The sequence below is a fragment of the Anas platyrhynchos genome, chromosome 3 (assembly GCF_047663525.1).
Source record: "Anas platyrhynchos isolate ZD024472 breed Pekin duck chromosome 3, IASCAAS_PekinDuck_T2T, whole genome shotgun sequence".
Taxonomy (NCBI): domain Eukaryota; kingdom Metazoa; phylum Chordata; class Aves; order Anseriformes; family Anatidae; genus Anas; species Anas platyrhynchos.
The window spans coordinates 113,455,481-113,481,663 of NC_092589.1; the positions used below are offsets into that span (position 1 = coordinate 113,455,481).

The following is a 26,183-nucleotide window of genomic DNA, read 5'->3' on the forward strand; positions in this document are numbered from 1 at the left end:
AAACCATGTAAGCTTTGCAAGGCTTGGGGCAACAACAACAAAAAAACATCACGAAGCTGTAATATTGAATTAGATAGCTGAGTAAGAACAAAGTTTAGAATAAGAGTCACTGATCACTGGGCTGGGATTTATAAACAGGAGGCTTTCTACTCTTTTCATTCCAAAACTCGTGCACCTTGGTCACGTCAGGCTCTTTTGACTTTGGTGCAGAACTGACCTGCTTGAATTCACAGCAAAACAAAGCAGGGGAGTCTCTGACAGTATGCGGCACCATGTTTCATCTTTAATTCGCTTGTCTTTAGCTCTTCCTACAGAATCTGAGGCCTGATTTGGGGTAATATCAGGGTGAATGTCAAATCAGAGAGAAGTGACAGTCTGTTCTGTTGTCACTGGAGTCTGGGATATCAATTTGTGTTTCCTTTTCACATTTCTGACCTGTAAAACTTCCAGAGTACAGTTAGGGACCTTCCCATAGGGCATTCTCAGTCTCTCTGTTGTGATATGCACAGGAATTATTTTCTCTTTTTAACATGGTTTGTGTATTTAATGCTGCTGCGGCTGGCACTAGCTAGTGGTGCTCTTATTTGCCTATATCACTGATCTCAGAGTAATTTTTTTGACAATTTCCCCCCTCAACACCCAAAAGAAGAAAAAAAAATCTCCTACTTGAATCTCTGGACTAAAGCACATTTTTGGTTGTTTAGTGGTTAGGTGCACAACAATTTCTAGGCCAAGATTATGATTCACAATGAGAGAACTTTACCTTGAACAGGTACACAAGCTGTCTGTAGTCTGGGACAGAATTATTGTTACTGATATGGTTATTAATACAGTGTGCATTGCTTTGTTTAGAGGACAAATCACTGCCCTTCTGCTGAGTGATTGCAAATTTCAAGCCTTTATAATTAACTTCTTATCAGAACATAAATCAATGTCACTAGCCGAGGTAACTTCTGAACATGCCTTGCATAAACCTGTCGCTGAGCAGGATTCATCAGAGCTGCATTTGTTCCTGATCAAGGAATGGTAATAACTTAGAGATGACAAGTCCTACCAAGGTGAAGTATTTAAAGACTACCACCTTACCCTGATCTTACAGCCTGGGAGCTGTTAGTGGGGTCAGTTGTCAGCAGGTTTGCTGAGAAATACTTTCAAAATAAACCCCACTGGTTCTCCTTCCCGAAAGTGATCCGTGGTGGAGCAGTCCCAGAAGTGAAAGCCATCAAAAGCAGAAAATGGGCTTGGGGCAGGCTGATGCAAATAAAATCACAACGTTTCAAAAATCTTCTAACTTGTATTTGGGTTACAAATTAAAACTTTGTGGCAAAGCTGCACTGTCTTTTTTTTTTTCCCCTCCCCACAGAAGATTCATGGCTTTTGGATTTAAAAGTCAAGGAACGCTGTTTTGCTGAACCATCCTTTTACTGCTCCTTACAAAGCAGAGCTTTCTAATTTAGAAATGCTTCTTTTGGCTGAGCTAAGGATGGACTCCATGGCTGCCTCTGCATATGAGGAGGGTACTTAGGGCCCTTTTACTCTGAGAGGTCACAGCTCCTGCACAATCTTGCTGCTTGCTGAAGAGCAGGGGAGTCAACTTAGAACAAAATTATATTAACATAACAAAGATTTTGAAATTACGGTCTGTCACATACAACAGAATATTGTATTAACTTAAATATGGGATCGGCATTTAAATATTCAAGGTCGACTAGTGTTTATTTTTTACAAATTGTTCTCCTGCTCTTGGATTTACTTGAGTAAGCCGTCTGCAGTAGGGGTGTACGTGTGTGAATATTCTTGAGCGTGAAGATCTTAGATGTTAAAAGCATCAGATCAAAATGCAATTTTGTCCTTAGTTTTCAAAATGTTTTTAAACAAATCCTTATTCCTTGTTTTTAGTCAGTATTGGGGTTCCGAAATGTATTATGTTACTACAGAATCATAGAATAATTCCGGTTGGAACAGAAATCTAAGATCATCCAGTCCAACCTCTAACCTAGTACTAAAGTCCACCACCAAACCATGCTCCTAAGCTCTACATCTGCATGTTTCTTGAAGATCTCCAGGGATGGGGATTTTGTTTCTGTTGGTGTTAAGATGGACTGGTGTTATCCCTACTGTAAGTGATGTTGTTATCAGTGGAAAATGATGTAAAAAAGACTGCAAATGATAAAAGAAATAGTTCTTAAATAAGGGGTCTCATCCAGTAGGTCATTGATGCGGAGTAATAGGGATCACTACATAAAAAGGTCACAAGCAAATCCTATATTTAGATTTCTATAAACCCCTTTGTTCTTCCACGCAGGACATTACAAAGAACGAAGCCTGTGCTTACAGATAAGAGGACTTGTGACAAGGAAGCAACAACAGTGAAAAAATCCTGGGGAGTGGTGGCTGATTCTTGACTGAATGCAAGCTCTTTTGCCCAAAAGCTGGCTACAAGCCATGAATATACAAACGGGAGCACTGGGGAAAAGGGGGAGGTTCAGAGGCCTCACACTCCTATGACTGTTTCAAAAATAGCGTGCTCAGCTTTGTAATCCACAATTCAGGAAAGAGACACGAGGATGGTAGTGGTTGGGAAACCTGCCTGAACCAAAAATGCTCGGTTTGTTCAGAAAATGTTAAGGGATGGCTTGGGGAGCATGGGGAACAAGAAACAGGACAACTAAATTGCTTCATTAGTTCATGAAGATACATTAGGGTATCATGTCTGGAAAGTGAAATTTTACGAGTTCACTTTAAAATAAGGCATTCATTTGAGCTGGAAATACTGATCTGTTATTGAACGCCGGTCAATAATTGCAGTCAATTCATCGCCCTGAGACATCTTTAAATCAGCACTAGTTCAAACAGGAATTATTTAGTGAAAATCCTGCAGCTTGCATTAAAGTAGGAAGTCAGATGAAGAGATTGCAATAATCACTTGTAGCATATAAGTGCATTCATTGATAGTTCTGTCGTGTATTTTGGAAGCACTGTTTGCATTCTCTGGTCATGCTCTTCCTCAGGTAGGTCAGTCCTAGAGGCTTCAGACCATTCCTAGGGTCATAGATTTTAGGGCTGGGCTGATAATTAGTCTGACTCACCCAGTAATACCAGCATTTGAGCTTAAATTCATTTGCTTCCCTAGGCTTAATCATGTCAATTATTTTTTCCTTTTTTTGTGTTTGTGTTTCACTTTTTGCTTCTTCAGAGTTTCATTGTGCCTATCTGTATAGCTGTGGATGAAAATCAAAAAAATGGAGTTGATAAAAAATATTCTCTGTTTTCTCACTTTTTCCTTGGCTTTGTAATGGTCAGATAAAGGCTTTGCCCCATGTGAAATTTACTGGCAGCAGAGGACAGTCTGCACTTTGCAGGAGATGCTCTGTATCGTGAAAAATGGGCTGGTGCAGAGCTCTAAAACCATTTGTAATTCATGTGTAGTCTGCTTGCCAGCTTGCACTGGGCATCCTTAGATGCACTTCCCTAAAAAGTACTTGGAGCATATTAAAAAGTGATTAACAAGATGACTAATCAATTCTAGAAGGTAATATTACGTCTCCCTCAAAGTCATTCTCCATACATATCCAGGGGCTTAATTAAGCTTTTACACCACTTTGGTTGATATGATTATTTTTTTAGTTAGTTCTTAATGTGTATGGGAAAAAAAAAAATCTGCATTAAAACAGATGGATATTCAACTTCAAGGATATTTCTTCAGCGCGAGGATTACTCAGCAGAAACCTTTGATCTGCACTCTGAACCTGGCCAGGTAGTTCTCTCTGTAAAAATAGGTGAGAGTCAGAAATCCCCAGCAGAAGCCAGCGGCATCCACGAGACGGGAGCTTTCTGTCCCAATCTGTAACCTGCAGAAATATTTGCAGCTCGGGAAGATTGACAAGCCAGCGTGTGCTGTTCGGGGTAACGAAAGCTGTTTGTATAAATCCCCTCGCAGCACTTGTGTCTCATTTAATTGACATCCCACCAGCTTGCGTGTTGTTTTTTTTTCTTCTCGAAAACTTCATTTGGCTGAGTTTTCTGGAAAACCCTGCATTACCAATTCTGCAGGGGCAAAGCGAGCTGTCACGTTGCTGTTATTTTCGGGAGCTAATTTTAGCCCTGGGAAGCATTGTCCTGCCTTCAGCCCTGCCACCGTGCTCCCACACACACGGGGCACGCAGTTGTATGGGTCGGCGTGTTGCGGGCACATCAGGGCTGTATCGCCTTACCAGAAAACCCTGCCTTGGCACACGGCTTTCACAGTTTATGCTGTTAAGCATACCTCAAGGACATCTGTGTATGATAAAAAATAAAAATAGCCCCGCTGGAAAGAACATGGAAAAAGCCTCCACAGAGTGACTATAAAATGAAACGATCACGTCTAAAAATACGATGGTACCCAATGCAGAAGATCACCTTGATTTTCAAGTCCTGTGGACACTGGAGGCTGATCTGGGCCACCAGAGGACCCAACAGGTAGCCTCACAGCTGCTGTTTGTGGTGTCAGTGCCACAAATCATAGAATCACAGAATGGTTTGGGTTGGAAGGGACCTTGAAGGCTATCCAGTCCATCCCCCTGCCATGCTCAGACCAGGCTGCCCAAAGCCCCATCCAGCCTGGTGTTGAGCACCTCCAGGGATGGGGCATCCACAGCTTCTCCAGGCAGCCTGTTCCAGTGCCTCACCACCCTCACAGTAAAGAATTTCTATCTTATATCTAATCTAAACCTACCCGTGTTTAGTTTACAGCCATTAAAATAAGTTTGGGTTGAGCATGAATATCTTCAAGTCCACTTGGGAGATACAGCCTCATCCCATCAATGGTTTGGGTGCAAAATTTTTCAGTTGATTCTGTAATATTTTAGTTTTTAAGTAGAAAATTAGACCAACTTTGTGTATTCCCTAGGTGGCATTGCCTAGCAATCAAACCAAATGCACAACGAAACCTCTGTGAGAGATGAAAGCTCCCTTACCTGCAGCGTCACGCCGTGAGAACTCCCTCATGCAAATCCACCTGTAGCCTTGGTTTGACGGTGCACCGGTCCTGTTTTGAATTTTCTTCTTGAAGTACATATCCATCATTATTTTGAGCACAAGGCAACCATCCTTCGCTTGTGTTACAGTAACCCCTAGAGGTCCCACCGGAGGGTCCGTCGCGCCGCGCACGGCTGACATAATGAGGTTCGTTTTATGTAGTGCCTTTGGTTCCCTGTACCCCAGTGCTCGTGATCCATCATTTCTTTTGTCAGTGAATAGTGAGATAATGAGATAGCAGGTTGACAAGGGCAGAAATAAATTCAAGTTTAGGATGACTGATGGGCCTTGCGAGCAGGTTCAGCTGAGGAGGACCTCCATCTGTTCAGTGGGCACTGCTAGGTCAAAGCTGACTCAGAATTAGTATTTATGAATGCTCTATCAAAATGTAAGCGTAAAGAATGATAAATGTCTTACTAATACACGTATTAACTGATATTTTCCACTTACCAGTATTTCTTAAAATGTCTACGCCCTGGAGTTGAAAAGAACAATCCTGGAAATATCACTGGGTCAGAATGATGGCTGCCTCTTGTCATTTGGTGTGTTCTTCATCCAAGATAACAAAAATACGTGTTTTGTACAATGTGGACGTGGTAAGGTTTGCAACGTTCTTGCCTGTCCATTTTGTTGTTTTAAGACCTGGGTTTTAAGGGATAAATGTCAGGCAGGTTTTCACACACTTGCAGTGTAGGATGTCAAACTTCTTTAATGAACCGTGTGCATTTGGGAGCAGTGGTAATTGCTATAACGTTGGAGTTGTGGTTGTGCTGTCTGGAGAAAGTTTAAGCAAATACTTAGAGATGCTGGGTTTTAAAATAATTTAGTTGAAATCAGAGAAATCAGGTGCCCAGATAAACTTGAAATTCCCACGGAATGACTACTGCACCTTTAGACACCCAAATATCTTCAAATACATGCATTTTATGTTGTGTTCACATGCAAAAATTATGCTATTTGTAGTTGGTGTAGTGCTTTCTGTCATGGGTATGCTGATGCGAACATTGTAGAAGCACTGAGAGAAACTTGTATCTTCGACCAACAGCTCTGTATGAGAGGAAGTGTGTGTGAGACCAGATACTGCATTCTTACGGACATTATATTTTTAATCTGGTTAATACACGTCTTGTATACATCGGTGTTTAAAGGAAGCTTGTGTGCTGCTCTGCAGCAGGCACAGAGCCTTTCTGAGCTTTTACTGGGCTTTCAGTGCTATGAGTCATGGAGACAGGGGAATATTAAACATTCCTGGCTACATTAAATGAACATCGGTCCCATTTGGCTTGCAACTTTAAGTACTTAATAGTTTATTTAATAAAGATTTTTGACTGGCCTTTATTATGTATATGCGTGTGATTCACAGGCTTAGGAGATACGGCACGTTCAGCCTCCAGCTCGAGAGGATCCCACGCTGGAGACAAGCACGGTGTAGCTCTTGAACAACCCCCCAGGCCACGTCTACATTTCAGCACAGTAAGAGGGGCTGGGAGCAGGAGCCGGGTGCGAGCCACAGCTTCTGATCGCAGCCCTGCCCCGCAGGCAGTCTGCAGCCTGCCCGTTCGGGTGCGCTAAGGTGCCTGGCGGAATATTAAACTGCCAGACAGACTTAGACAGAAAGTCCCCTGGGCCATGCCTGGGGCTGCACTTGTAGCTTCGCCGTCTGAATATAGAGCGAGTCTGATCCAGAGGGCAGCCTTCGGGTGACCCCGGAATGCGATGTGGAAATACCCGTAAGTCTCAGAGCGCAGCCGGCTCTCTGAGCTGGAAAGTCAGGTCGCAGATACACTGCTACGAAGGAGAGAGAGACAGAGAGCAATTTCAGCTGAGGAAACATCCATGACCTCTACATGCCCCAGCCATGATTTCGTGGCTCTCCACTGGTGATAATCCATGTTGGCTCAGCCCCCAGCTGGGATCAGACAGGTCAGCTCCTGCTTTGAGACTTCAGAGTGGGGGACAGAAACAGCTCTGAACACAAGGAAGCGAATGAAAAGCTTTAGAGTGAGTCTGAGAAGGGTTTGGGAGCCGAGTTTGGGAGCAGCTTCCTGACCACACCACGTTGTTTGTGCAGCAGAGTCCAGGCTGTGTTATTGAAGTGTTCACTCAATTTACAAATTTACGGGTGGCTCTTGAGCCAGCCACGGGACTTGCTACCAGCCTCACCAGGCAGAGTACTCGTCTGTTGGGCAGACTGAGAGCCTGCTGACAAGAATATCCAGTGCATGATTTAGCTTCTGCAGATGGCCAGGACGTGCCAGGCTCATTCCTTGCACGGAGGTGCCAAAGGGAGTGAAAGCAAGGAATTTGATGGGCACAGTCGCAAGGAACACCCTCCTGGTGCTCTGCAGTGTAATGCAGAACAAGCCATGCAAGGCAAGTGTTTTATCTATGAGGACACTGGGTTGTGTTTGCTTCATGGGGCTCTTTAGGGCTACGTAGGAAGAGTATTTATGTCCTTCCTGAAGGTTGAATGTTGCTGCAGTTTGTGAGGTTTGTGGGGTTTTGCTATAGATTTTTGTTTTTTTAGGAGAAGAGGTAAATAGCAAATCATTCACTTGCACACCCTGCCATAATTTGGGCTTCAGGACTTGTTATTAAAGCTTGAGGTGACTGAGAAACAGGAGACACTTCAATATTTAACCTCCCAGTGAAGAAACCTCTTTTATTCTTTTTTATGGAGCTGTTTTTTCTGAAAATTTCTGTCCTCTTCTATACATGCCTAATTTGGTTTCCAGTTCCGTAAACATGGGCGTGTAGGAAGAAAGAGCAAAACTGCTCTTTAAATAGTTAAAATAATGCAAAAATCCCCTGTACTTACATGCTACAGGACGTGGCCATTCATTTCAAGGTCCTTTTGGCTGGAGATGTGTCCTTCTCCAGTGATGGTGGCAGCTCTTGGGCTTCAGACATTAACATTAAGGAAGGCATGGCTGAGGGAGATCTTCAGGCTGACTTGATCCACCACAGTTTTATGGGTGGAGTGACAAGATCAGTGCTCGAAAAGTAAGGAATGAGCTCTCTTATTTCTGGTTGTCATCACAACTAAACAACAGCTTTACAGATCCTTTGTTTGCTGGCCCTGCAGGTGCTTTGAAGGCAAAGTTCTGCTCCCAAACACCCCCCACGCTATGGATATACCCATCTTTTTTTTATGTTTTTCTTTTTTTTTTGGTAGCATTGTCATTGTTTCAGGAACAGAGAAAAGAGGATTTGATTACAGTTGTATCCTAGCATCATTCAAGAGCTCCATTGTGCTTAACTCTGCACAAACAGATGAAGAGAAAGTGTTATCCCCAGACAGCTAAGGGAGGTTGGCAACAAGGAACAGAGGAAGAAAGGATGCAGTCAGAGACATACATATATCTTACTATCATACAGATCTTACTATTAAATATAGATCTTACTATTATATATACATCTTACTGTTATATATACCTTGCTGTTATATTTACTTTCTATTTCAAAGGTAAATAAAGACAATAAATAAAGACAAAGGTAAATAAGAGTCATCCCATCACTAACTTATTTCTCTCCAACGTCAGGACACGCTTGGGTGCTGAGGAGAGCTGCTCAGAGAGAGGTGGCCTCAGGGAGATACTCAGAGAGACAGAGAGCATTCGGGCTATGCATCACAAGAATCAACACCTCCGCAGGTCCCCGAGAGCATTTTGTTTATTTTGGAAGCGTTGAAACCCCCTGGCAGCCCTGCCTGTTCTAGCTCCAGAGAGAGATGGTTGTGCCACGGTGTGTACAGTATGAATGCATGGCTATTAATACAGGATTTATTTTTTTTTCTTGAGGAAGGGGAGGACTGCAGAGACATCCTGCGCTGCTGGCGGCATCACCCTTGAGTCATCCCGTCCCGGGGAGCAGGCACTTCAGCGCTGCAAAGCCGCCACGGGCTAATCGTTATTAGAAGCACTCAAGGCACAGTCTGGCTCCCCCCTCATTTAGTCTCCCTCCACTTTAGGTCTGTAAATATTTGTGCTGTCCACATCTATTGTTGGCACAGAGGCATCAGAAGAAAGTTCTCCTAAGCCTTCACTTGCATATTTGGCTCCAGGCCAGCGCGAGTTAAACCCGAGCATCTTAGCCTCTTGCTGCCCCTGCTAATTCTTTTTTTTTTTTTCAGGAGTAAATGATGGCTCTCTTCGAGATAGGCTGGCATTTCCTGAGGGTAGGCTGGCACTCCCCCAAGGCATACTCATTTAATAGCATGTGCCAGTGCAAGTAAACAGCAGGATAGAAGTTTTTTCTTCCCTCTGTACACACCATCCAATTTGTTCCTTGGCACTTTCCCCGCTCCCAGGGAAGGATGGCTGTCTCTCTATACAAGCCACAGTTGGATTTTCTTTTTCCTTCCTTCCTCTAGCTGTCTGTAGCAAGCAGACCACATTTCCAAAAATTAAGGTGTTAATAAAGGTATTTCTTACTGCCCCTGCTGCAACATCTCTGCCACCGCTATTTGCAAGTTACCCAAAAATGAGAAAATAAATTTGGATGAGTCAGGGAGACTGCTGTGACTCAGACTGTTTAACGTGGGAATGTCTCGGGGTCGTGTACATTTCCATTAATACAGGGTCAAACGTGAGAAGGGAGCTCTGGCTTGATTTGCCTATTTTTAGCAAAGTCACACCGATGCTGCCAACCCAGCCAAATTAGACATCGCTGCAGGTAGGGAATTTTGTACAAAGTCCTCTTTTCTTCTTGCACCTCCTGACTGATGTGACAATCTGGCATCAGCTGTACTGCTTTTGCAGTGAGAGGAGTTGAAGCCTAACTATTTGAGTACCTCACACACAGGTCTGTTGTTTTTGTTGTTGTTGTTCACACAAATGAAATCTCTGTCGAGCTCTGTTCCTTTAAAAGTGGTTATGCGAGGAGACTGAGCAAGGTGAAATCATTTCTCTTGCCTCTCAGAGGGCTCTTGATGCAAGGACAAACGAAGAAAGAGTTTGGAGCCAGGTGTGCTGTTTAGTACAGTTGGTAATAAGAAGGTGTGGGTACACACTGTGTCTTTTGTCAGACTTCCAAGGCTTAAGTCCTGGGCCCAGCAGAATAATGTGAGGCTCCATGTTAGAAAAAGTGACTGGTGCAAGGATCAGAGCGTGTCAATTGTCTTGCTCCCAGGGAGGCAAATTATCTTTAAAAACAGCAAGTGAGGAAAAAAATAGAAAGAAAAAAAAAAAAGTTGAGGAATCTGTATTTAGGAGAGTAGAAAATGGTTGTAAGGATGTGTGTGGTGGGAAAATACCTGTATCCAAAAACTCGTCTCTCTGGAATGGCCCAGTGGGAATTTCTCCTCAGCCAGGGCTTGCCAGCAGTGCTCCTTTGACCTTCTCAAGGTTCAACTGATTTACCCCAGCTTCAAATCTGACCTTGTGTGTCCAGATAGCAAGGTGGCGGAGAACTGGAAGAGATCAGAGCAACACTTCCTAATCTCCCCCGAGGCTTCTGAAGCAGATAAGAAGGCAACAATCCTGCTTTGCATTCTTTGACACTTCTGCAGAGCAAACGGGATGTTGAAGGTGCTCTGAATGAGGTCGGAACAAGGAAATTCTTGTCACCCTAAAAATGCAGGTGACGCTGATTCCTGCTAAGCAGCCAAACCGAGCCGTGGCCTGATGCCCTTAGTTGGGTAGCGCCGTAAGCACAAAGACAGAAATAAAGATCATATCAGATCACCAGCCTAAAAGGCTGCTAAACAAATTAGGGACCAGATATCATGTTCTGCTGGTCACTGGGACAAAGCCTGTCTGCTTCAGAGTAAAAACATACATTGTGCCCTCGCTGGAAAGGCTCTCTGCGAACTTCTTGTCGTGGGTCAAAATCCATGTGCTGAGCAAAGCATTAGGTCAGCTGAAAAAAATGACAGAAATCTGTAGTTTGAATTGGCGTCCCCTCTTTGTTAGGCAATACCGAGTCAACACAGGTCTTGGAGCTCACCCAGAGGAAGTTTGGTATTTGATTTGAACATGCACAGTGCATCTCTGAAATTCAAGCTCGACGTGGAAGCCAGACAGATATATTCAGACAGGCAGCCTGGACCTGCAGCCTGTGTTACAGGGCAGCCTGATGTCATGCTCTTAGCCTGCGAAGTGTTTGTAGCGCAGCGTTTGGAGCAGGAACCAGCCCTGCAGCACCGCAAACGAGGGCTTTCTGTTGGTTTTTATCACTGCCAGGGCTTCATCTCCAGCCATTATCAGATGATTAGATAAAGAACCTGGCACTGAGCTGAAGCTAATGCAAGAAAATACAATTGTGTGTGCACCAGCTCTGAAGAATTGGTACTGCTTATGTGTTTGTGGGAGATACGATTCACCTGTAGGCTGCACCACAGCAGTGTCTGCATCGCTGGGCCCTGGGCCATGTCTGAGCTTCCTTGCTGATACGATTCTATAATTTTTCCCTTCTTTCCCATTCTTCCAGTCGTACTTGCAGCAGCAAGACTTAAAATGAAAACTGTGATCGTTGGATTTCTAACCAGCAATACCTTGGGAGAAGCAGCTCGGGCTGCTCCACTGAAAAAGTGGCTACGAGATGATCTCATCTGGCAGCAGGCACCACAACAAGGCTTGGTGTTGCAGCAGCTAAAAATGGCAATCTGCAATGCACCAATACTTCAGTTTCGTGGTCCCGTAAAGCAGTTTAATTCAAGCAGATGCAGCTAAGCACTGGTCGTGTTCTGGCTTCGTGCAGGATGCACTGTGCCTGCATTATGCTCATAATTCGGTGTAACAGAAGTAGAAGAAAATATTACAATGAGACAGAAGCAGGCTGTGATACTTGCTCCAAAAACGACTTCTCTGCCTAGTGCAATGTTGCAAATCCAAATAAAGCTGGGCTGTAAATCACTTGACACTCCTTTCTCGTAAAGGCCCGGTGAAAGAGGTATTTCTGGAATGGTTCAGCAAAATGTTAATTTCGGATTTGCTATCTAGGAGTCAGGTGTGATAACCCACAGAGCCAGGTGCTCAGGTTTTTGCAGAAAAGGCTGTTTATGTTAAGGAAGCCACCTCGGTGCTCCGCACAGCTCACAGGAGGGTGTGCTGATTCATTTGCAGGCTGTGCAAAAATTTCTGTGTGTTTTTTGCCTGGAGAATTGGCTCCTAAATATGAACCAGATTGGTCTTTGGAACACGTGACCATCTCTAAAAAGGCCATGAGTAACGAGAGAAAAAAGTAGAGTTCCATATGGACAGAAGGCAGTGTATAATCCCACTGCTAGAAGGGAAACACCGGGGCACGCAGCGCTCAAGGGAGGCAGGTGATGTATTGACTTCCAAAGGCAGAGCACACAAAAATTACCGAAATACACGTAGATCGAGAAAGTAGCTACCAGAATTGTTCGTCTGCCTGCTGGAGACCTCTTGATCCAGCGCGTAATAATTTTTCTGAAGGCAGAGGGGAGGTTAACGTTGCAGGCTGGTGGAGCATAGCTGTCTGGCACCCCAGCCACGGAGCCTGGATGGTGGTGCAGGGGCTGCTCAGAAACAGAAGCCGTGCTCACATGGCACAGCCTGCACGACACGGAGCTCTCAATGAAGCATTTTCAGAACTGAAGAACTTGTTCTTAGCAGAAATTGAGCCCTCCCCAACGTACGGGCTGATGGAGGAGTGCTGCAGCAGCATAAGCAGCAGACAGAGAGCTCGCATAGCATTGCTGCAAAGCCAGCAGGCAGGAGAAGCCACAGGAACTGCCTGAGCACCCTGATTGTGCCACGATGCGTACGAGACAGAGGAACCAGTGCTGCAAAACAGACCAAACCCCAAATTCAGGTAAACCTTTCAGTTTACCAACAAAAAATACAGCTGGTGGTCTCGGCAGGGACTCCTGTATCAAAGAAAGGCTCGAAAAAAATTGATAGCCATAATTGGGAAGCACATCATAGGCTGTAAAGCACAGGTTTATTGGGAGCATTACCAAAAGTCATGGACGTACAGATCCTCATCAGAATTATGTGCTGGTAAAGACCGAGTGCTGATGAAGAGCTGGTTCACGTGAATCAAAGTGCCTTGTCTCCTGGGCAGGTTATTAAGTTGTAAGCATGAAAACGATGCCAAAACCAGCGGTGGGTCTGGTGAAAAAGGCGGTTTTACTACACTGTGGTGTTTATTCTGCTAGGTGGATGCTTATAATAGCCCAAGTAGGAATGTGATATATGGTGCTCTGTGTCTCTAGGATACTGCCGGAGCCCACAGACTGCAGAGCACGTGAGATGTGAAATGAGATGCAGGGCATGCTTTCGTGTGGTTTGTTCCTGTTAGAAGAGAGTTATGGCTCTGTCCTTAGCCATCCTTGGGCACGTGAGCAGGCAGCAGCCTGTAGGCATTTGGCTGTGTTAGATGACATATACTGAGAAATTTAAATTCTCTGCACCTTTTTTTTTTTTTTTTATTTTCTTGAAAAAGCCACAAATAAATTGCGCTTTTCCAGGAGAGAGGTTTGTAACCGTGCCAGGTTGGGGTCAAATCAACAGTGCTTTTTATTTTTTATGTATAATTAGATTACTTAAATTCACTGGTTTTATGTAATTTTCCATTTTATTTCCTTTCTTTCCCAGCAACTATTTGATGACATGAGCAACCAAAATACTTGGGGTTCTGATGAATGATTTCCAAAGACTCAGCAGCCCGGGTGGCTGCTGCCCCTGGGAGCTGGATGACTCGAACTCCCCGTGCAGGCAGCCACTAAATCTGCAGCTCTGTCTTTAAGCTTTAAAATGATACATGAGACTGAGACAGATAAACTCCCACAAACCTTGTTCTTTACTCCGCAAAGCAGGAAAATGGAAGCAGCAGCCTAAATTAACGGAGCTTTGCCACGTTCCTTAACATTACGTAGTATGGATTATACCTGAATTTTATCTGATACGCTTCCCTTTCAGCATGTTCTTAATGAATTTTTACTTTTCTTTCTCTCTTTAATGTTTTCTGCTTAACAGCTCTGTTATCTCGCAGATTGGATGTAGCTAAACAGTATCTGGTGTTAAATAATTGGAAAGGTGGTGTAGTTCAAGAACTCCCTAGACCTCACAGAAGCTGAAATTAATTAGTTCATATTAGTAATCTGGAAACAAAGCAGCGTATTCTCAGTGGAATGAAACATTTCAGATGAACAGAAGGGATTTTTTTTTTCGTTTTTGAAAGGAAAGTGTCTCACTTTTCCATTCCATTCAAGCCCAAATTGTGTTTTCTTTAGAGTTTTTGATAAAATTGAGCAGGAAAATCCCTTCTTTTTCTGCAGAAAAACATCTTTTGTTACTGTGCTCAGGATTTGTCTGGTTTTGGCTACTTAATTGCTAGGAACTGATTTTTTCTTACACCATATAGTAAGTTACTCATATAGGATGATATTTTTTCAGTTACATTTACTGAGATGATGAAGGATAGTGTGACCTGTGACAGAAAGCTGTCTGGTCTGTAACCATTCCCGCGAGTTGTGCAAGGTATTTACCATCTCTGTCTTTGCTTTTAGAGATGATAACATTACATGTTTCACTATAGAGTCTGAAATCTTCCAAGTTTTCATTGCTGGTGTAATAATAGTTCTGTGTACGTAATGATTCGCAGTTAGGTCCTCTCTCAATTTGCTTGTTTTGTTTTCCACTCTGTTGACCTGTTGAGGTATTTTTAGCAATGTTTATCTTTGTTGCTTGTGTCTATGGGTGACTGCTATTTCTGTTTGTGGTGTCTACGCTGACTTAATGTACGTCTTTTGTTTGCTCTAGCCCCGTGTGTGAAAATGCTTCTGCTTTGGGAAAAAACATCATAGCCTGTCGAGTTCATTCTCAGGCTTCTGCTGAAATCAAGGGGAACTTTGTCTAAACATTGCAGGGACAAACCCTACACAACATTAGACACAGCTGATCTGAGAAGACCAAGGAGCAAGGATGCAGGTCTTTGCCTATCCTGCTGACCTCCCTACTTACCACATCCTTATTCTTCTCCTACCTTCATCACTCTCCATGCCCAGCTTCCATACAGGTTGAAGAGAAGGCATAGAGAGTGCTCCTGTTGAGTGTTTGATTGTCCAGTGATGAAAATACCATTGGAAAAGGTGAAGGACGTGGTTTCTCTCAGATGTTTCCCCTAAAACATTTATTTTGCATTCTTCTTGCTTCTTCCCTTCACTAGTCCAAGACACGAGTGGCTTGTTAAGCAGATGAAAATAGATACAGGCACTTGGAAATTCCTATTGTTCTCCGCAGAGACGACTGCCTAATGTCCAGCAGAGCCGTGCATGAGACCCATCTGCCAAGATAACAGCTGCCACTTTTTCCATAGTTCCTTTATAAGATCACAGAGATCGAAACTGAGAGATGGAAAAGACCTATTTATAATAACAAACTGCGCTGTTAATAGCTCCTTTCCACTCTGGCTCTGAAGATACTTGAGAGGCTTACTGAATGAAGCCTTTCAAGATTCCTGAGGCTGAGTACATTAATTAATAATATAATTCCTGGTTAGGCTAGCGACTCTCTTTCTGACCTTTAGGAAACCACAGTCACCGTTTCACAGGGATTAAAAAGAAGGTGAGTTATACGTAGCTGTCTGGTAGCAGAACCTATTCTTTCTGACATACAGTCTTTGCCTGGATCACAGATCTGTGCTGTTCTGTATTCATGCAGGATTCTGCTCCGGAGAGCGATTCCAAGTGCATCATTCAACTTCGTTTTAAATTACTGTGATCTGGGTCTTAACCTGCTATATATTTTTTTTTTGTACTTTCATTAATAGCAGGGCAACTGTGCCAATTTACACCAATGAGGACTGGCAGCATTGGGAAGGATGAACAAACCCAGGAAACAAATGTGGAAAAAGAAGACCTCATATTATTGCAGAACATAATGAGAGGCATAATGATTCTGCTAGGGTCTGCCTTCGAGCGTGTAAAACTGTTTACACTGAAAACAATATGCAAAAACGTTATTTTTGTGAAAGCAGGTACATTCCTAATAGGTGGGAAGAGCAAGCTACACATCTATAGAAAGGTTTGCTCCTTTGATGAGCATATCTCACATACTTTTTTTGAGCAGACAGCCTAGAAAAATAGCGCTGTCTGAATAAGACATTCTTTCCTTGGCGTGTTGCAGCACATGGTAAAGGCTCCTTGGCAAGATGCTGTTTTTATCTGATCTTAATTGTAGGCTGGACTTTGACAACGTAATGAGGGCTATTCAGTGCATAACTTGCTAATAAACCCTTTTCAGTGCTCACTCGAAGGCCAGAAGTGACTTTTATCTTCTAATTGTTGTACAGCTTGTTTACTGTATGTAGTACTTTACAGAAAGTGACTTGCAAGTAGATCTGCAGTCACCAAGTCTTACAGACTGTGGGCAGCACAATCCTTGGGAAGGAGTTCAGTATGCAAATCAAAACCAGTTTGGGTTCAAACTTTATTTTCTCTCCAGTCTTGACTGTGATCAAGTCATTTTGTGTGGGATTCATGTCAACTACCTTTAGCTACCTAAAAGCCCATGGTGTGCCCATGTCACTAGAGGGTGAGCAGCATCCAGATACCTCTCCTTGTCCACTCTTGAGCAGCATGTTTGTTCCCCAAGAGAAACAGTGCTGAGTTCACCTGACTGCCCTGGAAAACGTCTGTGCCCTACAACATCGAGGCCCCACAGAGCCCTGCCTGCTGTTTTCAGACCACTGTGGCTGAAGTCGCGTCTCGCTTGCCCACGTGGAATCACACCCAGGAGGAGACGATTCCTCGGGAGCTCTCCAAACACTTGCGGCTATTACATAACGCCAGCTAGGAATAGCATCCCACAGCTCTAAAATAAGGCACATGGCAGAAATGCCTGACGAGTCGGGATCAGAAAGTTGCATGCCCTGAGTGAAAAGCATTTGACTTCTGCATTATGTGTGTTTTGTGTACACATGAGCTGGGGATGGATCAACACTGTCTGCCTCTGACTTATTTAGCTTATATGTAATCCTGGCACATTGACTGTCCCTTCTTACATGCCTTAGTCAACAGCCATTTTTATAAGCTGTGTTTTCTTCTCTGTTTGCATCTTGCATGTCTCTTTTTCCAAGAATGCTTTTCCTTTTCTCCTTCTTATTGAAGAACACACTAGTGGCTGAGTCCTTTGCAAGATTTTAGATGATTACTCCATTTTTCAAGATAAGTTTCAGCAGAAAGCTCCCCTGTGATACAACCATGCTATGCGTGAAGAAAGTTGTATGTCACAAAAAAAAATGGTAAACAGAGCCCTGAAGGAAAGAAAGCGCGTTCATTCATGAGGGATGTGACGAGAAATGTTATTTTTCAGCTCCAAATGCCCCAAAGGCCAGCATTTGGTGGTAACACCAAGTGGTGACACATTAGGAATAGAGTTTTTTGTGTGTGTTCATGATATTGTATCAGGGTATGCACAGCTTCTTAGCACAGTGCCCTACCAGAGATTTGTCACTGGGCTGGTACTAGTTCTAGCCAAGGGAATCCAAAGTGTTGCATTGAAATTAAGATTTCAGCACAGATTTTATTATTTTATTCAGAAGGAAATGGAGGCATATTCTGGAAGTCTAGACAGTTGAAAATCAAAGGATGGCCAGGCTGGGAACAGGTGGTGATTAAAGCCCACCTAAATGCTGATGAGGTTTTGTTGTTGGTCTGGGCTAGGCTGGCTGGGAATGGGGGGTGGTGTTCTTCTGGCAGATCAATCTGCCTCCCCTTTCCCAGCACAGAGGAGGAATTGATTGGTAGGAAAGCTGGTAGAAACACCAGAGACGTGAAGTATTTCTTTAGCAACATGTTCTCTCTAAGATGTTGCTTTAGACATCTATTGTCCCAGCATAGCCAGGCTGACCTGAATCTGCCATACTCACTCAAACAAAATTTGCCTTGTGCTGCAGAGCATGTATATTTTACAGCTTAATGTTGTAATGGTAACAGAATCAGAGCCTAAAATGAAATAACTGTGTTAAGGCAACAGGATACCAGAGGAATTGTTTTGGTCTCCTTACAACTCACGCAGAAGTTGCTTACTGAACCTTACATCTGCCTTGGGGGCGAGCTACTTTCTCTTCTTTTTTAGAAGTATGCAAATCTATCAAGCTGTTAGGACGGAGTGATGCCTTTCAGGAGAGTGAGCTAGACAATTGCATGTAATTTTGCTTGGCTGTGAAGTCAGGCTAAGTGCAAGGCTCAGTCATGTTGTCTTGTAGTGGTGCGCGACGCTGATAGATAGCGCGCGGTAATGCATTATTGAGCAGTTGTCTTTGGTGTCTTCATCGCACGGTGTCAGCTGCGTAATAAATAATTGATTACATTGCTCTTACTCCGCATTAAAGATATATGAGGATATAATACACGAGGAAAAAGCAGCAGTGAGGCAGCCCGTGTGGAAAAGATCAACCCTTCTGAAGTGCTCTGCGGTAACTGGAGCTACCAAGTGACCACCGCCGCTATTTCCCCCTTCTGTACTTGGAGGCAGTGATTGCTTGTCATGGCAACAAATGGCACGTACAAACTGTTGCTGTTGCTTTTTAAACAGAAAAAAAAAATGTGGTAAAGATCTGATACGCTGCAGAGATGCACCCCCAAGTCTCGCCACTTATTATCCCTCTAGACGGAAAAAATCCCCTAGGAAGGCTAATCATGTTTTCTTGAGTGGCTGCAGACTGTCAGAAAAATACAGTCTAAGCAAATCCTTTTTCCTCTTAAGGCTATGTTTATATTAAGTAGAGAAAAAGTAAGTTAGAAGGGAAAGAAATTGTATTTACAGGGATACTAAAGCTCTGCTGCTGAACCGTCCTTTCCCTTGCAAAGCCGTGCTTCCCTTCCTAATTCGTGTCCCTGTACAGGACACAGTTGACAGCAAGTTGAATATGAGCCAGCAGTATGCCCTGGCAGCCAGGAGGGCCAACCGTGTCCTGGGGTGCATCAAGCACGGCATCGCTAGTAGGTCGAGGGAGGTGATTGTCCCGCTCTACTCTGCGCTGGTGCGGCCTCACCTCGAGTACTGTGTGCAGTTCTGGGCACCACAGTATAAAAAGGACATGAAACTGTTGGAGAGTGTCCAGAGGAGGGCTACGAAGATGGTGAAAGGCCTGGAGGGGAAGACGTACGAGGAACGGCTGAGGGCACTGGGCCTGTTCAGCCTGGAGAAGAGGAGGCTGAGGGGAGACCTCATCGCAGTCTACAACTTCCTTGTAAGGGGGTGTCGAGAGGCAGGAGACCTTTTCTCCATTAACACCAGCGACAGGACCCGCGGGAACGGGGTTAAGCTGAGGCAGGGGAAATTTAGGCTTGACATAAGGAGGGGGTTCTTCACAGAGAGAGTGGTTGCACACTGGAACAGGATCCCCAGGGAAGTGGTCACTGCACCGAGCCTGTCTGAATTTAAGAAGAGATTGGACTGTGCGCTTAGTCACATGGTCTGAACTTTTGGGTAGACCTGTGCGGTGTCAAGAGTTGGACTTGATGATCCTTAAGGGTCCCTTCCAACTCAGGATATTCTATGATTCTATGACAGTACTGCTAAGTAAAAACATAGTCTAGGAAACAAAAGCATCCTCCAGCTCACATTCAACAGTGTTTCTCTGTTTCCATTGCAAGAATTGCTGATGAAAACAAATTTCATCATTAAAGTTGATGAGACAGCTAATTTTTCCAGAAAGAAGTTGATTTTGGGAGTCAAATCACGGAAATGAAGGAGGAATCAGCCACTTCCCGGTGGCTGTTTGGAAGGAGCCAGGTGGCCAGTAGAAGCTACAGGTCGCTGGAAGCTGTTATTACGATGAAAAGTTGTAAACCAGCGCGCTGCGTTTTGAGGTAATAATGACATGACAAATGAAGATGTAAGAGGTGTGAGATACCCGCCCTGCACAGATCTGAATTCTGCTGGAATGCCCTGAGGAGCGAGAGGCATGTCAGGTCCTCCAGGCATTTCCCTGGGAACGAAAAGCCCAGGGCACCAGCCGCATTGGCCTAGAAAATCATTGCCCAGATCTTTAACACTATCACAGACAAAAAACTGTTCTTGTTCCTGATGGGAAACAGTAAGATTTTCAGTTATCATTAGACATGAGATCCAACCACGAGCTAGGGAGCAAGCCACCGAAGGCAGGAGAGTTGTCCTGCTTTACCACAGTACGTCCAAACTGAATCCTAAATTGGTCCATTTTCATGTGAACTGTGAGTAACCAGTAAAATCAGTGAGTTCTGCTGGTGTCGTCCAACCTGGGATATGATTTGGGACTTTTTGGGTGTGTTTTTCCCACTACTTCTCTAGGATTGTGCTGAACTCTTCTTCTCTAAACCGTGTCCTCCTTCATACACTATGAAGGCATCAACGTTGAGATAAAGGCTTTTGTGCAGTTTCTAGAAACTTCCCAATAAATAATGGATTTTTCAGACTAAAATTATATATCAGTGATAGTCATAGACTATAAATGGGAAAATTGAGAATTTCCAGCCTGCGTGAAATTCTTCTGACAGAATATTGACGTATTTTGACATTAGAAACAATATATCTTAGGGAAAAAGGAGCACTTGAGATCAAAAATTCTTAGCTCACAGCAGCGCTGACTACAGGAAATGTTGCCCCTGAGAGCCCGAGGCACTTAAGTCACGGTAACCAAATCAAATGACAGGTTTGTAACAGCACAGATTTATTACCAGGCATAATTGGAAAGGTGATTGCATTAAAGGCCATCAAAATATAGTCCCTGTCCTGAAGAACCCCTGGTCTCCATAAAACGAAACAGGATAGCGTCCTAGAAACATCTTCTGAATATCTGCCCCTCGTTCTCCTGCCAATAAATGTACGGAAAATAACTGTCTTTGAGTACATGAATTATGTTTACTTTCTGCAGGTAACTGCAGTTTGAAAAATAAGGGAACAACCTGCAACTGTTCTTTGAACATCACCCATTCAGTTCATCCCCTTAATGCTCTTGTCAAGTAAGCAAATCCCGTTGTCGAGGATAAAAAAGCAACTAGGGAAATCGAGGGATTTGTCCTGGATTAGAACCTGTGTCTGCTGATTCCCAGAATGTGTCAACACTGCAAAAATAAGTTAATTCAGTAAACATTGGAGCCAGTGAAGCCTGGGATGCAATTCAGTCTACTTCAGGTAGATGGATGGTTGAGTCTCCTCACTTGGGTCCTCCAAGGCCCTAGCTGCCTGGCTTTTAAAATTAATGCTGTTAACTTTTTAACTTTTTTAAGTTGGTTGACTGAGAATATACAACAATTCCAGGAGGTTGTTGTAGTCCTCAGATATATATCCAAATGGCGCGAATCATTCTTGGAGATACTGTTCTTTCTCCACTAACTGTAGACGTAGCCCAAATGACAGACTGGGACTCGGTTTCTAACTAATGATGAATAACATTAGTAGCAGAATTCATCTCACCTCGTTTACACATACATTAACTAGATTCAGGCACCTAAATTTGACAGGAGGCCAAATTTATTATGGAAGACCTTCAGTGTTATCACTCTCCATCCATCTAATGGATAGGTAATGGTCTGAGCATGGTTTTGGGCATGGTTTTGTTGGAACCTTGAGACTGAGAGCCTTTCTCATGGGAGAAGCTCTTAGAGGATCTGTTTCCTACCCAGATTTATTTTCGTGGCATGCATAGGATCTTTATGTCATTATGAACCCTACTCCTCTGCCAGACCTTGTTGAAACCGGCTAAAAGATTCAAAATTTACGAATTAAGTTCAGACGGTGCCATTAGCCTGTTCCCCTAGGAATAAACTTAAATGGTGTCGTCTTAGCTGAGGCTGACCTCAGGTAATTCATGTTGAAAGAGTAATGCAGGCACGCCTGTCCCTGGTCCTGTTCCTTAACAAAAAGATTTGTCTATGCTTTAAATTTCCTCAGCTTCAATGACCTTTTCTACAGCCACCTAATTTTTAACAGCCAGTTGTTGATGAGGACACCTCGTATATCAGATTGTTTTCAAATCCCCATGATATTCTGATGAATGAGTTTGTACACTTAATTATTTTGATACGACGATTGCTACCTTTCAGAATCAAACATGAGGTTATTGTAAGAAGTGAGCATGGAGGCACTGAGGTGTCCTTGCTCAGTCAAACCTCCTATTGATTGCCAGGGGAGTTTTGACTTTGCAGAACAATGCCATTGATCGGTTCCCAGTTGTGTGGTTTTTTTTTCTCCCTGTTGTTAGCCAGATAAATACAGGTGCTTGCAGGCTGAAGATGGGCATCCATCCTTGTTGAGGGATATTAACCAAATCAATTTTTTCACAAAAAGAAAATCAATTGATGCATTAGCAAGAGAGAAAATAAAACATTACGGTCTTTTAGGTCCCAGGAGGCTGAGGAGTTGACTCTTTTAGAAATAGAGAGGTAAAAAAGATGAGCTTCAAAGTTCAGATCTAAATCCGGATCGGATCTTCTCCAAGGCACATGGGGACTCTGACTCATTTCTAAACTCAAAGTCCATTTAAAGGGCAGTCCCATAAAAACTGACCCTCTTGCCAGAGCTTCAGCAAATACACAGCATCTGACTCTTTGCATCCCAATTTGTCCTCCAAAAGCAATGAGGTGGGGCGGTGGCAGAGGAGATTACATTTCTGAATTCATCACTTGGTGACTTTTCATCCATTGCTGAAAATAGGATGTTCTTGTAAACACAGGAGAAAACGGAAACCTATTTTCTTCTACAAGCCTGTCTTCTGTAGACTTTTGATGGTGAAATGAGTTCAGTTTTGATATGATACATATTTAACTAGCAAGCTCTCCAAAGATATAGTTCTGGTTCTGTCACCAGTTTGCTCTGTGATATTTAGTAAACCATCAGACCTTTAAGGTAAGTATTTTAATGGGCTTTAGTTACAAAACACGGTGAAAACGTGCTGAAGTGTCGTGGAACTTTGCCTCTGAACTTGAACTTCCAGAGTGAGGCTATTTTATGATAAACATCTTTTTCTACCTCCTTGGGCTGCTGTGCAGAATAATTAATGTTTGCACACTACTTTGAATATGCAGAATCTAATGGCAGTACAAAGACTTAATATTAAAACCACAAAATACTGGGATTCTCTAATAGTCTCCTTCCACTTCATAGAAACAAAAGGTTTTATGATGTGTTTAAAAACAAAATTGCTGTAGGAAAGGTCTGCTATTTCAGATCAAATGCTTCAAAATGCTTATATGATATGCCTGAGAGTTCCCCCTGAGCTGCTTCTCCCTGCCTGCCCTCCTGCATATGCATGCTGGTTTTCTCCCATCCAAATGAATCGGTGTTTGTATCCAGAAGACAGCTGTCCTGGCATCCCAGGCTGCATGGAGGGGGCTTCGGGAGATCACCAAGCAGATAGATTGCATAATGTGTGTGTGTACCTACAGCAGAGGATACAGAAAACGCCTCACTATTCTACTGTAAAAACAAAAATAATCAGGAATATGACAAACACTGCTGGTGAAGGCTGTGAAACATAATTATGAGTAGATTACTCCATAACTGCTCTCCTGAGGTCCTCTACACACACACTCTTCTCTGAAGCAGCAGCTTAGACAAGTGTTGGACTTGGTCAACAGCTAAATTGCCTTAATATGTCACTTGGTTTTCGTACTGAAAGCTCTGGACATGGAACCTCACTTGAACAATCAATATTTTGTACTCATTACTGCAAGTCCAGAATGCCATCACTGCTGATTTAACCACTGATGAGTTTGGAGACACCTGTGTGTGAGCTGGTTGTTTGGACTTCCTGCAAAGAAATAGGCACTGCTACGATGCAATTCTTTGTGTCCTAATGCACATCTCTAGATTTGGTCGGATGAATTGCCCCCTGAAAGTGTTTTTTTTTCCCTGACTTGTTTATAGTGGGAAACAGAGTAATTAGCTCAAAAATAGCAGGAAACGTAAAGATAGGTAAGGTGAATCCGACCCTTTTAGTCCTTGCTTTTCATTCCGGCACAGCTCTTTACATGTATCATTGATTCATAAGATGCACTTTTTAAGTAAGCCAAATGTGCTGGGTTTTGTTGTTTGAACGATTATTTTTTCACTAGAAAAAAAAAAAAAAAAGAAAAAAAAAAAAGAAAAACCAACCTCATGCATTGAACTGGTCTATTAATATAACTGCTTTAATGAAAGGAAACCAGATAGACTGTCTTTCTCATATTGAATCATAAGTATAGTATTTCTCAGCATTTCCTGTCAAAGTTTGCTGGATAAAATTGTTTTCAACCAGAAAGTTTCCTAAATACTTGCTTATTTGTGGGTGTTTCTTTTTACAGCACCTGGTACAGTAGGGTCATTGTATATGCCCAGAACACCCTGGCATTGCAGCATTACTAAGAAAGTATTTATTCTAATACATAAATATCAGCCCAACATTGCAATATTGAGTGTAACATTTGGAAAGAGCGATTCTTGACTACCCTTAAGTTTAAAGCTATTATAAGTACCAGTTTGAAAAGGAACGAGGATACCTAATAATGTAGAGCCCTGTAGAGGCTTGTCCATTTGCTGTAAAATCTGTGCAGAAGTTCATAATATACAGGCTGAAACAGTGTTGTGTCCGTCCAAATGAGCAAATAAGGTGTTACTGTGACTGACTTGGGGCTGTATGGCAATATAAGGAATGAGCTAAGGGAGTATTCTTATAAATGTCCTTCCCTTCCCTTTTTTTGAATGCAGTTAAACATGAATATGCATATATAAACATATATATATAAACATGAATATGTTTACCTGGCAGCAAATTGGATCGGAGTTCCCAAACCTGAATTTCCATCCCCACCCTTTGAAGTCAGAGGAAAGGTCCCATTGGCTGCCATGAGCTTTGGACCACACATGGCAACAGGCCAGGGTCACCCATGTTCTCCACGAGGACTGTTTGGACGTGCCATACCTGTTTCTGATGAAGTTTCAAAGAGAAAATAGAAATGAACAGTTGATGCGTCCAAGACACTAATTTTTCACTTCTTTCCCTAAACCTCTCAGCACTTCAGTTTAGGTGTAGCTCAGACTGAAGCTGTTTGTCTTGCTTTGGCAGGAATGCTGCAGAATGGGAAGAAGTTTGATTCCTCCAGAGACAGAAACAAGCCCTTCAGGTTCAAGATCGGCAGGCAAGAAGTCATTAAAGGATTTGAAGAAGGTGTCACACAGGTACGAAGAAGTTATTCTACCTGAACTTCAAACCACGTGAAGAGTGTGTAAGCACAGCAGTGCTCGGTGCAGTGTTGACGAGACCAAGTGGAAATGGCAGTGTAGAATCCCACAAGATTTTCTTAATGGTTTTAACCACCCTTGCCAGGTGTCAACGTGCCACATAACCCTTGCTTCTTCCCCAGGGCTAACTACCACAAATAAACCCCAGCAGCCTCTAAAATGTTCCAGGTGGCAGCATTTATGGAGCGGCTTCTCTTCAGCTGCTCCATAAAGGCCAAGCTGCCATTTTGATGACCTCCATGACTTTGACCCTTACTGAACGGGTACCAAACACCATTGCTTTTATGACTTAAGGCTCCCAGCTACAAAATTCAATGAGAAGCCCTCAGCCAGGAAAAAGCAAACTGCCCTCTGTTAACTACAGCTTGAGTGCCAGCATGGTAAAACCTGGAAGGAGCCACACAAGGCAGTTCGTTGCCATCTCTGAAGCGTTTTGTCTGCAACGCTGGGAGGTCCCACCCTGAGGAGTGCCATCAGGGCTCTCAAGTGCCAGAGTGAGTGAGAGCAGGGTGCAAAATTCCTTGTTATTACCTAGTTCTGGGTCCGGGAGCTCAAAGTAGGAGGAAATTGCTCAAATATTATTAACGGGAATAATTGTTTATGCTTAACTAAAGAGAAGGAAAGAATGCAAAATGAGAAACTTGGGTGCAGAGGGGTTAGTTTTAGCCCAGTGCAGATAAAGCTCTGGCAGCAAGCTCGGCGTGAATCAGTTTTATCCCTCCCTTAACATTCCCTCACCACCCCGTGGCCCTTCATTAGGGTGGCCTGAACCCAGGCCAGCAGCCGGGGTAGCCACACGCTGCCCTCCTGCTCCTCCTAGTGGATCAGTCACCGACGTTAAGCCCGTGGCTGTCTTCTAAAGGCTTTGGGGACTGTGATTGACACAAGGCTCTTGGAAAAAGGCAGCTCACTCTGTCTAGCATTTAGATTTGGATTTAGGGAGCTCATCTGCTCTTATACCCTCAGTCCTGTGCTGTGAATGCTCCC

At 43.4% G+C, this 26,183-nt stretch overlaps 1 protein-coding gene across 2 annotated transcripts in view; it reads left to right on the top strand.

Moving 5' to 3' along the window:
* FKBP1B (FKBP prolyl isomerase 1B) overlaps nucleotides 1-26,183 on the top strand; it is a 44,058-nt gene that overhangs the window by 16,044 nt on the left and 1,831 nt on the right. The window contains exon 4 of one of the 2 annotated variants that reach the window (XM_027455312.3): nucleotides 2,306-4,852. In XM_027455312.3, coding sequence (XP_027311113.1) covers nucleotides 2,306-2,405 — 100 coding nt within the window. In that variant the 3' untranslated portion in view covers nucleotides 2,406-4,852. Of the gene's footprint in view, nucleotides 1-2,305; nucleotides 4,853-25,020; nucleotides 25,134-26,183 lie in introns of those variants that run through there. The other variant, XM_027455311.3, reaches the window with a different exon arrangement.